This window comes from Somniosus microcephalus, chromosome 7 (genome assembly GCF_052327205.1).
Source record: "Somniosus microcephalus isolate GS21.2 chromosome 7, FLI_Smic_1.0, whole genome shotgun sequence".
In the NCBI taxonomy this organism is placed as follows: Eukaryota; Metazoa; Chordata; class Chondrichthyes; order Squaliformes; family Somniosidae; genus Somniosus; species Somniosus microcephalus.
In genome coordinates, this window is record NC_140993.1 from 32,272,142 (window position 1) to 32,287,381 (window position 15,240).

The 15,240-nt window shown below is 44.6% G+C and overlaps 1 protein-coding gene across 8 annotated transcripts in view; it reads left to right on the forward strand.

The window, feature by feature from the left end:
• The window catches only part of ppp4r1 (protein phosphatase 4, regulatory subunit 1), a 102,958-nt gene extending 98,133 nt beyond the window's left edge, over window positions 1-4,825 (forward strand). For 6 of the 8 annotated variants that reach the window (XM_085992365.1, XM_085992361.1, XM_085992363.1 and 3 more), the window contains one exon: window positions 1,930-4,825. In XM_085992365.1, coding sequence (XP_085848491.1) covers window positions 1,930-2,093 — 164 coding nt within the window. In that variant the 3' untranslated portion in view covers window positions 2,094-4,825. The remainder of the gene's footprint in view (window positions 1-1,929) is intronic. The other 2 variants (XR_015078961.1, XM_085992367.1) reach the window with 2 other exon arrangements.
• Window positions 4,826-15,240: the final 10,415 nt, after the last annotated feature.

The following is a 15,240-nucleotide window of genomic DNA, read 5'->3' on the forward strand; positions in this document are numbered from 1 at the left end:
CCCGTCTCTGACTGTAAAGGACCTACATTTACCTTCGCCAGTCTTTTCCTTTTCACATACCTATAAAGGGTTTTTGCAATCCGTTTTTATATTTTTCGCTAGTTTGTGCTCATATTACATTTTCCCTTTCTTTATCAATTTCTTGGTCCCCCTTTGCTGATTTCTAAAAAGATCCAATCCTCAGGCTAACTACTTTTTCTGGCAACTTTATAAGCTTCCTCCTTTGACTTAATACTAGTTTTAATTTCTTTTGTTAGCCATGGTTGGATCACTTTTTTCCTTTTGGGTTTTTATGCCCTAGAGGAATATATGTTTGTTGCAAATTATGCATTATTTCCTTGAATGTTAGCCATTGTATGTCCACCTTCATACCTTTTTAGTGTAGTCTCCCAATCTACCATGGCCAACTTGTCCCTCATACCCTTGTAGTTTCCTCTGTTTAGATTGAAGACCTTAGTTTCAGATTGGACTACATCACTCTCGAACTTTATGTAAAATTCAATCATGTTATGGTCACTTGTCCCTAAAGGCCCCTTTACCACAAGATTATTGATTAGCCCTTTCTCATTACACAATACCAGATCCAGAATCGCCTGTTCCCTGGTTGGTTCCTCCACATACTGATCCAGGAGACCATCTCGCATGCATTCCAAGAATTCGTCCCCCCACACCCTTAGTGGTAATTTGATTTGCCCAGTCAATATGTAGATTAAAGTTCCCCATGATTACTGTATTGCCCTTGTTACATGCACTTCTAATCTCTTGATTGATGCTGTGCCCTACATTACCACTACTGTTTGGTGGCCTATACACAACTCCCACCAATGTTTTCCGCCCTTTGCTGTTTCTTGGCTCCACCCAAACTGATTCCAGTTCTACATCACGATCTGCCAAGCCAAGATGTTTTATCTCTACAGTACCGATCTCCTCCCTTATTAACAGCGCTACGCCACCTCTTTTTCCTTTTCCTTATTGTCTGTCCTTCCTAAATGTTGAGTACCCTGGAACATTCAGTTCCCAGCTTTGGTTACCCTGCAACCATGTCTCTGTAATGGCAATTACGTCAGACCCATTTATTTCTATTAGTGCCATTAATTCATCCACCTTGTTGCGAATGCTACGTCTATTTAGATAAAGTGCCTTCAACTTTGCCTGTTTAATATTTTTCTGCACTTTGACCCTCTTTACTGTTGGCCTTTGTTTCTGCTCCCTACTAGTTTTGCTGACTACTTTTCTAACTTGCACTTCCAGCTTTGTTTCTCTCCATTCTGGGCCCACACTTAGGTTTCCAGCCCCCTGACAAACTAGTTTAAATCCTTCCCAACAGCACTAGCAAACCCCCCTGTGAGGATATTGGTCCCGGTTCTGCCGAGGTGTAACCCGTCCAGCTTGTACAGGTCCCACCTTCCCCAGAATCGGTCCCAATGCCTCAGGAATTTAAATCCCTCCCTCCTACACCATCTCTCCAGCCACGCATTCATCTGGTCTATTCTTCTATTTCTGCTCTCGCTAACACGTAGCACTGGGAGTAATCTTGAGATTACTACCTTTTTGAGGTCCTGCTTTTTAATTTATTTCCTAGCTCCTTATATTCTGCTTGCAAGGAAAGCAAGATAGATTGCCAGTACTACATATTGATGCCTGTTTCATCCACAGCAACAAGGGACAACTACGAATAGACCTTTTTTGTAAACATTTGGTGTTCTCCTAAATTTTAAACGGAGATACTCTTATTAAAAACTGCTTTTCCAAAGGCCGGTGTGTTGGTCCAGCATGTTGGTATGCACAGTGCATGTTTTTCATTCGTCAGTTTGCAGGCCTTGGCTGAGAAATGGTGATTTGGGGATGGGGAGAAAAAAACATTAAGAGGCGAGAACAGTGAGTGTTATCCTACCAAACGAGCAGTTTATCTCCTTTATTTTCTTGCAGAATACTTTGTGAACTCGGGCAGCTCTCACCAGGAAGCCATAGAGCAAATCACTCTGGCACTGCAGGCTGATCAAGACCGGGATGTCCGATACTTTGCCAGCATATACCCCAGTAGCACAAAGCTCGGTGACGATGCCATGAGCACGGCTTCTTCCACTTATTGAAATGGGCTGACGTTCTTCGCACCATTGGACTGATCAAACTTTAAGTCACTGAGTGCTTTAAATGTGTGTCAGCTGGAATGTACTGGGTGAGTGCTCCAGAATACGGCGAGATATCTGTTCTGTAGACTGAACGATGGGGTTTTGCGAATGTGGTGACCTGCCGAGTGGCCCTTGATTACACTGAGATTCAGTTAGACCATTACTAGTCGTGTGGCCGTGACTCTTGTTTTTTGTATTTTGACCACTTAAAATTTCTCAGAGGATCTTACCACCGAAGCCTTAAACTCCTGTATTCTAAAACTAACAAACTTGAACACCTGGAGCCTTCTTAATGGAGGAGGGATTATCCATTTCGAACCTAATCATTCCTTCCAGAAAAAGTTAAAAAGAATGTTACCGACAATTCTTGTCTATAAGCAACAATTAACTGCATTTGCAAAGAATAAGAACTAGTAAAGTTAACGTGTATTTATCTTAATGCTGTACAAGAAGTTTCATGTACTGATTCAGAAAAGTTCTTTTTCAACTGTGCTAGTTATGTAAAGGAGTTTTACCTAAATGGATTAGTTATACCTCATTTAGTTTGAACATGGACAGTGGAGTTGCTTTGGATCATTGAAGCTACCCCATTCATACTACAGCAAATTTCAGTCTTGCGGGTATGCAAAATGGCTGCCACTGTCCCGCTTTGACTCCCTTGTTTACCCAACTCATTCATCCCTTCCTGTGGGTTTTGTTCTACCTACCTTGGCTGTTGCACAGGAATTGACAAGAAATATGGAAGGTAAAGGGGGAAAAAAAAGAAAAACACGCATACATACGAAATGCTCGTGCTTTTCAGTCTTTTTCTTTTTACAAATTCCTCATAACTGCTCAGAGGCGATAATCTGCTGTGTAAGGGGTAGTGGTAGCTGTTTTTTATAGTTGTGCGCGCCCTGCCAAATTGATCTAGATTTCATACCTCAGACTGAGATGGATCTGATTAAATTCAGATGTATGGAATTTTGCACTGTTTGGTGTGAAAATCCGGTGTTAGACCTATCTAAATTTACATAAAAATCTGACTCCCCTTGTAAATCAAACAAGATAATTCACTCGCTCTACATAAACTGGTTTATCCACCATATTGCTTGGGATGGGGGGGTGGGGAAAGAGGCTGGATAATTAGCATAGGACAGCTGGCCTTCAAAGATCTTTGTCATGTGAGGCCATTTTGATCACCTGACTTTCTACCATTTATAAGGCCTTGTTCTTCTGAGTTCACACTCCCACCATTGTGTTCAAGCTGATGGTCTTTGTGCCTTAGTGGCAGCCTACCAAGGTCTGTCTCAGTTGACTTAGTTCTTTGACCTCTGGTCATTGTCGGTTCGGTTTTAAAGCCTGCAATGAATATCATGGATGGCTTCCAGTAACTAGCATGCGTGGCACCTGTCTTCCATCATTGCATGTATGTCTTTTCACAGATTCAGGCCTGTTCTAAATTCAACATAATGAAACCACCATATTCATTGAAAGGTTATCCTGACTACAAGCTGTAGATGGGCCGATAGATTCTTGTCAGTCCAGGAAATTAGACTATTGGTTAAACAAGTTTCTGAAGAGAGTGTGGCAAATTATGCAGTGGGTTTTGTCATTTTGAACTACTCCTTGGTGAAGTGGGAGCTGAATTCTACTTGTACAGTGGCCATCTCATGAGCTATCATAGGGCAGGTTCTCTACTGTCTACCTGAAGAATTAACATGTTTACCCCCCCCCCCCCCCCCCCCCCCAAAGCATTACTGTTATGACCTGAAAGTGTAATATGGTAAGTGATCTGGCATTGCTGTGCTCCAGATCGGCCTACAGTTGTAAGTCTTCAGAGTCCCACTGTCAGTACTAGCACTAGTGGTGTATTTCTGTTTGTGGAGGTTGAATATATAAAGACAAATGATGGATTACCTCTGGTCTCCCTTATTCTTTGAAAGAAGTTCAACCTCCACCTATAAATCTCCTACCTAGCCTACCCAGTCTCTCTTTTTCTTTAACCTCATGTTGATTATGCTGCTTATTTTCTGTTTATGGGTCTTGCCGCATTTTAGTTAATGAAGTCTCCTTACTGTCTCGGACAAACAGATCTCATTCCAGGCGATAGTTTTGTATGTATGGCAGAGTAGGGAGTGTTTCCCTGGTTAACTCCACACCATTAACAATCTTACTTAGACTAGTTGACTTGCTTTCTCCCCCACCTCCCACTCCCCCTTTCCACCACCAAGATAAAATGAGATGATCCATTGCATATGTGGACTTTGGACTTTTTTCAGAAAATGAGGAGGTGTTGCCTATGGCAGGTAATATTAAACGCTGCAAAGTGCAGAAAAATAGTCGGATTTCTGTGTGAGTTTAAATGTGTGCAGTGGGAACTCTCGAGGGCTCAGGCTCAGCACTAACACTACAAAGTAGTCAAATGATTTTAAAGTACAGCACATTTCTGTGTTTGTTATGCAGAATTCTGCGCTGTCTGTTTCATGCTGGTCATGTCCTGCGGAGTAAGTTTGAATTGGATTAGCACACTAGCTTTAAGTCTGAAAATTCAGGTATTTTAACTTTTTATCATGATCGGCTGAATGCTGCACCTTTTTTATATGTACATATCTGTGAGCACTCTGAGTGCCCGTTGTTGATCATGTCATAAAAAGCAGTTGTGATACAAGTTGTCCAGTACTTGTCCAAATAAAAATAAATATGCAACTATATTTCTTCCTGTATAGAGCTTCCTGCTATTCAAGTTTTATTTCAAGTATGTTATTTTGAATCGTCTCCATACAGAGATGAACGCAAGCAAACCATCTGGGATTTTAGTACCTATCTGGCAACTCAAATTTAGTGCATGTTGGTCAGTGGTCACTGTCGAGGCTCGAGCTCCTGATTGTGAAACTAGTGCTGAGTTTGAGCATTAGTGGAATTAGTGGATTCAAGTTAGGGTGGGGTATCATCCACATAATACTGATTCATCTGAGGTTGGGTTTAAGGTGTGTTGGGCATGTAACCTGCACTGTCGCTAAGCCAGGTGTACTGGTGATACCACTGAATGTAACAAGTAGAAGGTCTATTGTTAAGCCCTGATGTGACTCAATTTGATGTGGATGAAAATCTAACCACCACCACACTCCAAACAAAAAAAAAAGGTGCCAAAGCAATAGTTTGTGGTTTGATATCGCCCCTCAGATTGTACCAGTAATCAATGAGCTCCTGCAAAATGTAAAAATAAAAACTTGAGGTGCATCCACTTATGTACCGTTTCTGGTATCGAGGTAATCTTTTAACCATAGAAGTGTACAATACAAAGTGGCCTTGATCCTGTTGTCTGTGCTGGCTTTTTGCTGGAGCAACTGAAAATTAATCTCTCTTTTTCTGCTGTGTTCTCATTGATGTATCTTGCGCTCCTTCAATAATTTATCCTACCCCATGTAATAATGGAAACCTTTGTTGTTTTGGAGCAAAATATAATTTTGTTTTAAAGATTTTACATAATCTATGATGCAGAGAAAAAGGCTACTTATGAAAGCCAGAAGAGCCCATGGGGAATGTTTAAACCGTTGATTTCTTCTGCACGTTCCATCGGAACAGAAGTAGGCCATTCAGCCTCTGCCATTTAATTAAATTATGGGTGATCTGTACCTCACTCCATTTACCCACCTTTGATCCATATCCCTTGATATTTTTTCTAACAAAAATCTATCTTCAAAATTTCAATTGACCCTGAATTCACAATGTTTTGGGGAAGAGTTCCAGAAATCCGCTACCCTTTTTGTGAACAAGTGCTTCCTGATTTCACTCCTAATAAATGGCCTAGCTCGAATTTTAAAATTGTGCCCCTTCTACTGGATTCTCCCAACCGAGGAAATCGTTTCTCTGTATCTACTCTTATCGAATCTCTTTAGCATTTTAAACACCTCAATTAGACCACCCCTCAATCTTTTAAACTCAAAGGAATGCATGCCAAATTATGCAGCCTGTCCTCAATTTAACCCCTTTAGTCTTGGTATCATTCTGGTGGGTCTGCGCTGTACCCATCCAAGGCCAATATACCTTTCCTAAGGTGCGATGACAAAAACTGAACGCAGTACTCGAGATGGAATCTACAAATGAAGTGTAATTCCCCCCACCGTATTCCAGCCCCCTTGAGATGAGGGCTAACGTTCAATTAGCCTTTTTGATTATATTTTGTACCCGTGCACTAACTTTATAAAGATTTCTATATGATGCCCAAATCACTTTTTTGCTCCACAGTTCCTTGTCTCTTTCCATTAAGAAAATATTCCAATTTGTCTTTCTTGGATCCAGAGTAGATGGCCTCTGACTTCTCGACGTTGAACTCCATCTGCCATTGTTTTGCCCATTCTTAATCTTTTTGTCCATTTGTAACTTCCTGATTTGCTGAGGCCCCAGTACAGATACCTGGAGAATACCAGGCCACATCCTGCCAAACAGAGTGTGTGCCATTTATCTCTACTCCTTGTCTCCTACCTCCCAATCAATTGCCAACCCATGTTACAAGCTTACCTCCAATTCCACAGACTCTTATTTTCACAAACTCTTGTGTGGAACATTACCAAATGCCTTCTGAAAGTCCATTATAGGCAACATCCAGTGACCTCAACAACTTCCAACTAGATTAGTCCAACATACTTTCATCTCGGACATGTTTCCTAAAACAGACCATTGTTCACTCGATCAGTAAATGTGATTGTCTTTTAAATTCTTCAACCAAGTGTGTGTTTACTGCACTAGGTGGCAGTGTTTCATAAGTCAGCCGCTCGAAGCAGTAAGTTACTTATTTAATTTACCTTGTGGCTTTCTGAGCTTATGCTCTCTTTAAATTCATGAGAAGCTAAATTTTTGGTAATGACAATAGATCCAGATCCCTTGTGTTGTCTTATTGCGGTATCTTTAACATCTGTTATCCTCTGAATCTATTCCAGTGGTTCTGTCTTTAGGTCATCCCAGTTTGGCATAAAAATAAAACAAAAAAGGTGACCCAACCATGGCTAACAAGGGAAATTAGGGATAGCATAAGATCCAAGGAGAGGGCATATAAATTGGCCAGAAAAAGCAATAATCCTGAGGATTGGGAGCAGTTTAGGATTCAACAAAGGAGGACAAAGGGATTGATTAAGAAAGGGAAAATAGAATATGAGAGTAAGCTTGCAGAGAACATAAAAACTGACTGTAAAAACTTTTATAGATATGTGAAGAGAAAAAGATTGGTGAAGCCAAGCGTAGGTCCCTTACAGTCAGAATCAGGGGAATTTATAATGGGGAACAAAGAAATGGCAGCCCAACTAAATACATATTTTGGTTCTGTCTTCACAAAGGAGGACACAAATAACCTCCCAGAGATGCCGGGGAACATAGGGTCTAATGAAAGGGTGGAACTGAAAGAAATCAGTATTTGTAGGGAAATGGTGTTAGGCTGATAAATCCCCAGGGCCTGATAATCTACATCCCAGGGTACTTAAGGAAGTGGCCCTAGAAATAGTAGATGCATTGCTGGTCATCTTCCAGAACTCGATAGACTCTGGAATGGTACCCATGGATTGGCGGGTAGCTAATGTTACCCCACTATTCAAAAAAGGTGGTAGAGAAAAGGCGGGGAATTATAGACCGGTAAGCTTGACATCGGTAGTGGGGGAAAATGCTAGAGTCCATTATAAAAGATGTAATAGCAGAGCACTTGGAAAGCAGTGACTGGATCGGACAAAGTCAACATGGATTTACAAAAGGTAAATCGTGCTTGACTAATCTACTGGAATTTTTTGAGGATGTAACTGGTAGAATAGATAAGGGAGAACCAGTGGATGTGGTGTATTTGGACTTTCAGAAGGCTTTCGATAAGGTCCCGCATAAGAGATTAGCGTGCAAAATTAAGGCACATGGGATTGGGGGCAAGGTATTGACTTGGATAGAGAACTGGTTGGCGGACAGAAAGCAAAGAGTTGGAATAAACTGGTCGTTTTCCAAGTGGCAGGCAGTGACTAGTGGGGTACTGCAAGGATCGGTCCTAGGACCCCAGCTGTTCACTATATATTAATGATCTGGACGAGGGAATTGGATGTAATATCTCCAAATTTGCAGACGACACAAAGCTGGGTGGGAGGGTATGCTGTGAGGAGGATGTCGTGAAACTCCAGTACGATTTGGACAGGTTGGGTGATTGGGCAGAAACATGGCAAATGCACTATAATGTGGATAAATGTGAGGTTATCCACTTTGGTGGCAAAAACAGGAAGGCAGATTATTATTTGAATGGCAATAGATTGGGAGAAGGGGAAGTGCAAAGAGACCTTGGTGTTCTTGTACACCAGTCGCTGAAGGTAAGCATGCAGGTGCAGCAGGCGGTTAAGAAGGCAAATGGTAGCAAGAGGGTTCGAGTACAAGAACAAGGATGTCTTGCTGCAGTTGTACAGAGCCTTGGTGAGACCACACCTTGAGTATTGTGTGCAGTTTTGGTCGCCTTACCTGAGGAAGGACGTACTTGCCATGGAAGGAGTGCAGCGAAGATTCACCAGGCTGATACCTGGGATGGCAGGAATGACGTATGAGGAGAGATTGTGTCGATTGGGCTTATACTCACTGGAGTTTAGAAGATTGAGAGGGGATCTCATCGAAACCTATAAAATTCTGTCGGGCCTGGACAGACTAGATGCAGGAAGGATGTTTCTGATGGCCGGGGAGTCCAGAACCAGGGGTCATAGTCTAAGGATAAGGGGTAAGCCATTTAGGACTGAAATGAGGAGGAATTTCTTCACCCAGAGAAGAGAACCTGTGGAATTCTCAGCCACATAGGGTGGTGGAGGCCAGTTCATTAAGTATATTCAAGAAAGAGTTGGATATATTTCTTAAGGCTAAAGGGATCAAGGGATATGGGGAGAAGGCAGGGACAGGGTACTGAATTTGGATGATCAGCCATGATCTCATTGAATGGCGGAGCAGGCTCGAAGGGCCGAGTGGCCTACTCCTATCTTCTATGTTTCTATGTAAATACAGAGAAAGTATACAATAAGCTGTCAGTTTGCACCCACTTAGGATGATGCAGTGTTCCAAGTAAAAATGCACCTTTTCTGGGGAGCAACCTCCATGCACTGCTCTCCCATTTTTATATAATGACCCACAGAAAACAACATAACTAAAACTGGTTTCCTTATCCCAGTGATGCAATTCTAGAGGTATATTTTTATGGGTCTCCAATGCCATCAGGTCCTGGAATCTGGGCTTGTTTCTACTTTGGAGTATCCTTGGCCTGGCTTTGTTATTAAAGGTAAATGTCTGACTTTGAAGTGCAGCACTAATGGTGAACTTGCCCAATTTCCCTGGTTCCTTCTGACCCAGTGCTGGAAAGCAGCAGTGCTCCCAAAGTGTGCTACATCTCTTCAAGCCCAGCGGTGCTGTTATTTCTAGCTCTGGACCTTTTTTAATATGGCCTAAGGGATTCCATTGAGGGCCCATGCCCTGCAGAGGCCTAATATTAGCAAAGGGGTAGGAAAGTTTCCAGCAACCAGCATCAGGGCCTCCTGGCTGCTGCCCTGAAGCCCAAAGATTAGCCAAGGTGGGAGACGTGGAACATTGAAGTAAATAAAAGAACTGGCTTCCACGCAAGGTGCATGTTACGATCAGTCGCAAGCCAATTTCTCAGAGGCCTGAAATTGGAGTTAGGCCCAATGCATGTGCAAATTAGGAGCCTAACTCCAATTTCAGGCAAGCGCCCTGGGTGCCTCAGCTCAATAGGGTAAGCGGTGTAATTCCAGCACCGAATGAGTGCGCGCACACACCCCTGCCATATTGGGCCCTTTGGTTCCCATTTTATGCCTGTAAAATTAGTGCAGTGAAATCCAATTTCTAGGCCGAGACCTTTTTAAATATGCTGAGTCTGTCGCCATTGTTCTGGCCTTGACATGAAGCGCAAGACATTATAAACAGCTGTTATTGACATTGTGATGTTCTGTCACCTGTGCAGTGTTCAGTATCGGTCATCTGTGCATGCATTGGGTTTCAGATGTAGAAGTAGGCCTACATGGAGAGAGGCTGTACTTCTCCACATAAATATAGGAAAATAGCATGTTTGGGTTGCTATACAACCGTCTGCATATAATGTTAAGCCTGCCGAAGGTTGCTTTCTTCATCTTGTGTTCTAAAGACCTACTTATATATTTTATTTTACTTTACAGCTTGCAAGGGCTATGGATGGAATGAAGATTTCAGAGAAACTTAACGCATTCCTTTCTTGAATCCCTTCCAGTGCCTTAAATTTTACATTGCTGCTTGAAGTCAACTTCATTCCACCACTGAACCTCGGACTTCAACTTGACTCTCTCATCTTGTCTCCTCTCCTCCCTGTCATCGCTCTTTGACCAAGACATGTCTTTCCGAATTTGCTGCTCTGCACCCTAAGCCCGTTACTTCTATCTGAATTTTTTCCCCTCTTGCACTTTACCCCCAATCCCCTTCCCAACCCATCACTACTTCTCTACTACTGTCCCAGGCTTGAGCCCACTGCGACTCTCTGTGCCTCTTTTGGCATTATCCTCCGCTCCCAACAAGGCGATTCCTTTGAGCAGCAATCCCAACTGCCTCATCTTACCAGCCTTCCTGTGCATGTACTGGAGGCTTACCTTACCAACTTTCTTCCTATCCCATTCACCCCACCCACTCATACCCGCTAAGCCTCTGCCAGATCAGCAATCACCACCCCCTCAACATTTCCCTCAGAATATCAGTTTGCTCACAAACAAGGCCCTTGCCATTCCACAACTTTATTCTGGAAGATTGTTATGACATCATTCATTTGAGTGAAACTTGATTCACAGCTAGGGCCACCTTGCTGCTTATTAAAGCCTTCTAACCTGATAATAGTTTCCACCAACTGCCCAAAGTATGTCCTAGCAGAAGGATCTCAAAACCACCTGACTCACTGATTTTATTTAGTTGGTCCATGGTAAATGTCAGTTTACTGAGCAGCAGGTGGCGCTGTGACCCTTAACACCAGCTCACACCTCGATCTCACCACTGCTCCTTCCCCTTTGATGCTCTTTTACCCAGTAAAACCTTTACTCTCTCCTGTCTGGTCGATCACGCTTACATTGCCTGCCCTCCCCCCCCCCCCCCCCCCCCAGCTCCCTCAAGTCCAAAGGGTATTGGGAACAAATTTGCTTTAGCCATCCATCATCAGATCTGGCTGGACCTCTCTCTTTGCCAAAGCTGCCCATTCCTCCAGGATCATGGGGGAGAGAAAACATCATCTCCTTAGACCACTTGGCTTTCCACCCTCACCTCTAACAAATGCAAGGAGCTCATGCACGCCTTTGTCATTAAGATTGAGACCATCCATTTAACAGCTCCTGCTGTTTTCCCCCTTTTTTAATTATTCGTTTTATGGGATCTGGGTGTCGCTGGCAAGGCCAGCATTTATTGCCCATCCCTAGTTGCTTTGGAGAAGGTGGTGGTGTGCTGCCGCCTTGAACTGCTGCAGTCTGTGTGGTGAAGGTACTCCCACTGTGCTGTTAGGGAGGGAGTTCCAGGATTTTGACCCAGTGACTATGAAGGATTGGCGATATACTTCTAAGTCAGGATGGTGTGAAACTTGGAGGTGGTGGTGTTCCCCATGCGCCTGCTGCCTTTGTCCTTCTAGGTGGAAGAGGTCACGCGTTTGGGAGGTGCTGCCGAAGAAGCCTTGGCGAGTTGCTGCAGTGCATCTTGTCGATGGTACACTGCAGCCACGGTACGCTGGTGGTGGAGGGAGTGAATGTTGAAGGTGGTGGATGGGGTGCCAATCAAGCGGGCTGCTTTGTCCTGGATGGTCTCGAGCTTCTTGAGTGTTGTTGGAGTTGCACTCATCCAGGCAAGTGGAGAGTATTCCATCACACTCCTTACTTGTGCCTTGTAGATGGTGGAAAGGCTTTGGGGAGTCGGGAGGTGAGACACTCGCCGCAGAATACCTAGCCTCTGACCTGCTCTTGTTGCCACAGTATTTATGTGGCTGGTCCAGTTAAGTTTCTGTTTAATGGTGACCCCCCCCTCCCCCGGGATGTTGATAGTGGGGGATTCGGTGATAGTAATGCCATTGAATTATCTAGGGGAGGTGGTTAGACTCTCGCTTGTTGGAGATGGTCATTGCCGGGCACTTCTGTGTCGCAAATGTTACCTGCCACTTATCAGCCGAAGCCTGAATGTCATCCAGGTCTTGGTGCATGCGGCATGGACTGCTTCATTATCTGAGGCGTTGTAGTCATCAGCGAACATCCCCATTTCTGACCTTATGTTGGAGGGAAGGTCTTTGATGAAGCAGCTGAAGATGGTTGGGTCTAGGACACTGCCCTGAGGAACTCCTGCAGCGATGTCTTGGGGCTGTGATGATTGACCTTCAACCACCTTCCTTTGGGTTAGGTATGACTCCAGCCCGTGGAGCCTTTTTCCCATTGACTTCAGTTTTACTAGGGCTCCTTGATGCCAGACTCGGTCAAATGCTGCCTTGATGCCAAGGGCAGTCACACTCGCCTCACCTCTGGAATTCAGCTCCTTTGTCCATGTTTGGACCAAGGCTGTAATGAGGTCGGGAGCCGAGTGGTCTTGGCGGAACCCAAACTGGGCAGCGGTGAGCAGGTTATTGGTAAGTGCCACTTCATAGCACTGTTGATAACACCTTCCATCAATCAGCAAATTGAGAGTAGACTGATGGGGTGGTAATTGGCCAGGTTGGATTTGTCCTGGTTTTTGTGGACAGGACATGCCTGGGTAGTTTTCCACGTTGTCGGATAGATGCCAGTGTTGTCACTGTACTGAAACAGCTTGGCCAGTTCTGGAGCACAAGTCTTCAGCACGATAGCTGGGATGTTGTCGGGGCCCATAGCCTTTGCTGTATCCAGTGCGCTCAGCTGTTTCTTGATATCACGTGGAGTGAATCGAATTGGCTGAAGACTGGCTTCTGTGAGGGTGGGGACCTCAGCAGGAGGCCGATATGGATCATCCACTCTGCCCTTCTGGCTGAAGATGGTTGCAAACGCTTCAGCCTTGCCTTTTGCACTGATGTGCTGGGCTCCACCATCATTGAGGATGGGGATGTTATTGGAGTCCTCCCCCTGCTAGTTGTTTAATGGTCCACCACCATTCATGACTGGATGTGGCAGAACTTTGATCTGAACGGTTGATGGTGGGATCGCTTAGCCCTGGCTATAGCATGGTGCTTTCACTTTTTAGCATGCATGTAGTCTTGTGTTGCAGCTTCCCCAGGTTGGCACCTTTTTAGGTACGCCTGGTGCTGCTCCAGACATGCTCTTCTACACTCCTTGTTGAACTAGGGTTGGTCCCCTGGCTTAGTGGTAATGGTAGAGTGAGGGATATGCAGGACCATTAGGTTACAGATTGTTTTGGAATACAATTCTGCTGCTGCTGATGGCCCACAGTGCCTCACAGATGCCCAGTTTTGAGCTGCTAGATCTAATCTGAATCCATCCCATTTAGCACGCTGGTAGTGCCACGCAACACCATGGAGTCCTGTCACATCCAGTAGATTTTTCCCCTAGTGTTGGTTCACTCCCCACCTGTCGCAGGCCCAGACGGGCAGTTATGTCTTTCAGAACTCAGCCAGCTTGGTCACTAGTGGTGCTACCAAGCCACTCTTGGTGATGGACATTGAAGTCCCCCACCCAGAGTACATTTTGTGCCCTTGCTATTCTCAGTGCTTCTTCCAAGTGGTGTTCGACATGGTGGAGTACTGATTCATCAGCTAAGGGAGGGCGGTAGGTGGTAATCAGCAGGAGGTTTCCTTGCCTATGCTTGACCTGAAGCCATGAGACTTCATGGGGTCCGGAGTCAATGTTGAGTACTCCCAGGGCCGCTCCTTCCCCACTGTATACCACTGTGCCACCACCCCTAGTAGATCTATCCTGCCTGTGGGACAGGACATACCCCAGGGATGGTGGAAGAGGAGTTTGGGACATTGGCTGAAAGGTATGATTCTGTGAGTATGACTATGTCAGGCTGTTGCTTGACTAGGCTGTGGGACAGCTCTCCCAATTCTGGCACAAGTCCTCAGATGTTGGTGAGGAGGACTTTGCAGGGTCAACTGGACTGGGTGTGCCGTTGCAGTGTCCGTAGCTGGGGCGGAGTGGTCTGTCCGGTTTCATTCTTATTGGTTGTAACTAATTGCTACGAAACAAGTGGCTTACTAGGCCATTTCAGAGGGCAGTTAAAAGTCAACCACATTGTTGTGGGTCTGGAGTCACATAGGCCAGACCAGGTAAGGACGATATCCTTCCCTAAAGGACACCAGATGGGTTTTTACGACAATCTGATAGTAATGGTAACCGTGAAACTAATACTAGCTTTTTATTCCAGATTTATCTAACTGAATTTAAATTCCTCAGCTGCCATGGTGGGATGTGAACTCTCGTCTCTGGATCATTAGCCCAGTGACATTACCACTACGCTACCGTTCCCTCTTCATTGCCCACCAAGCCAAATGTCCTTTCAGGCTCTCCCTGCCCAAGCTCTGAACCCATGTCAGTCTCTAGTTTCTCTCCTATCTCTTTTCGTGCCCTCCTGGTTCCTTGATCGCATTCTTGGCTAAAACATAGAAGATAGGAGTAGGCCATTCGGCCCCTCAAGCCTGCTCTGCCATTTAATGAGATCATGGCTGATCATCCAAATTCAGTACCTTGTCCCTGCTTTCTGCCCATAGCCCTTTAGCCTTAAGAAATATATCTTAACTCCTTCTTGAATATATTTAATGTATTGGCCTCTACTGCCTTCTGTGGTAGAGAATTCCACAGGTTCACCACTCTCTGCATGAAGAAATTCCTCCTCATCTCAGTCCTAAATGGCTTACCCCTTATCCTTAGACTGTGACCCCTGGTTCTGGACGCTCCCGCCATCAGGAACATCCTTCCTGCATCTAGTCTGTCTAGTCTTGTTAGAATTTTATAAGTTTCAATGAGATCCCCTCATTCTTCTAAACTCCAGCGAATATAAGCCCAATTGACCCAATCTCTCCTCTTGTCATTCCTGCCATCCCAGGTATCAGTCTGGTGAATCTTTGCTGCACTCCCTCCATGGCAAGAACATCCTTCCTCAGATAAGGTAACTAAAACTGCACACAATACTCAAGGTGTGGTCT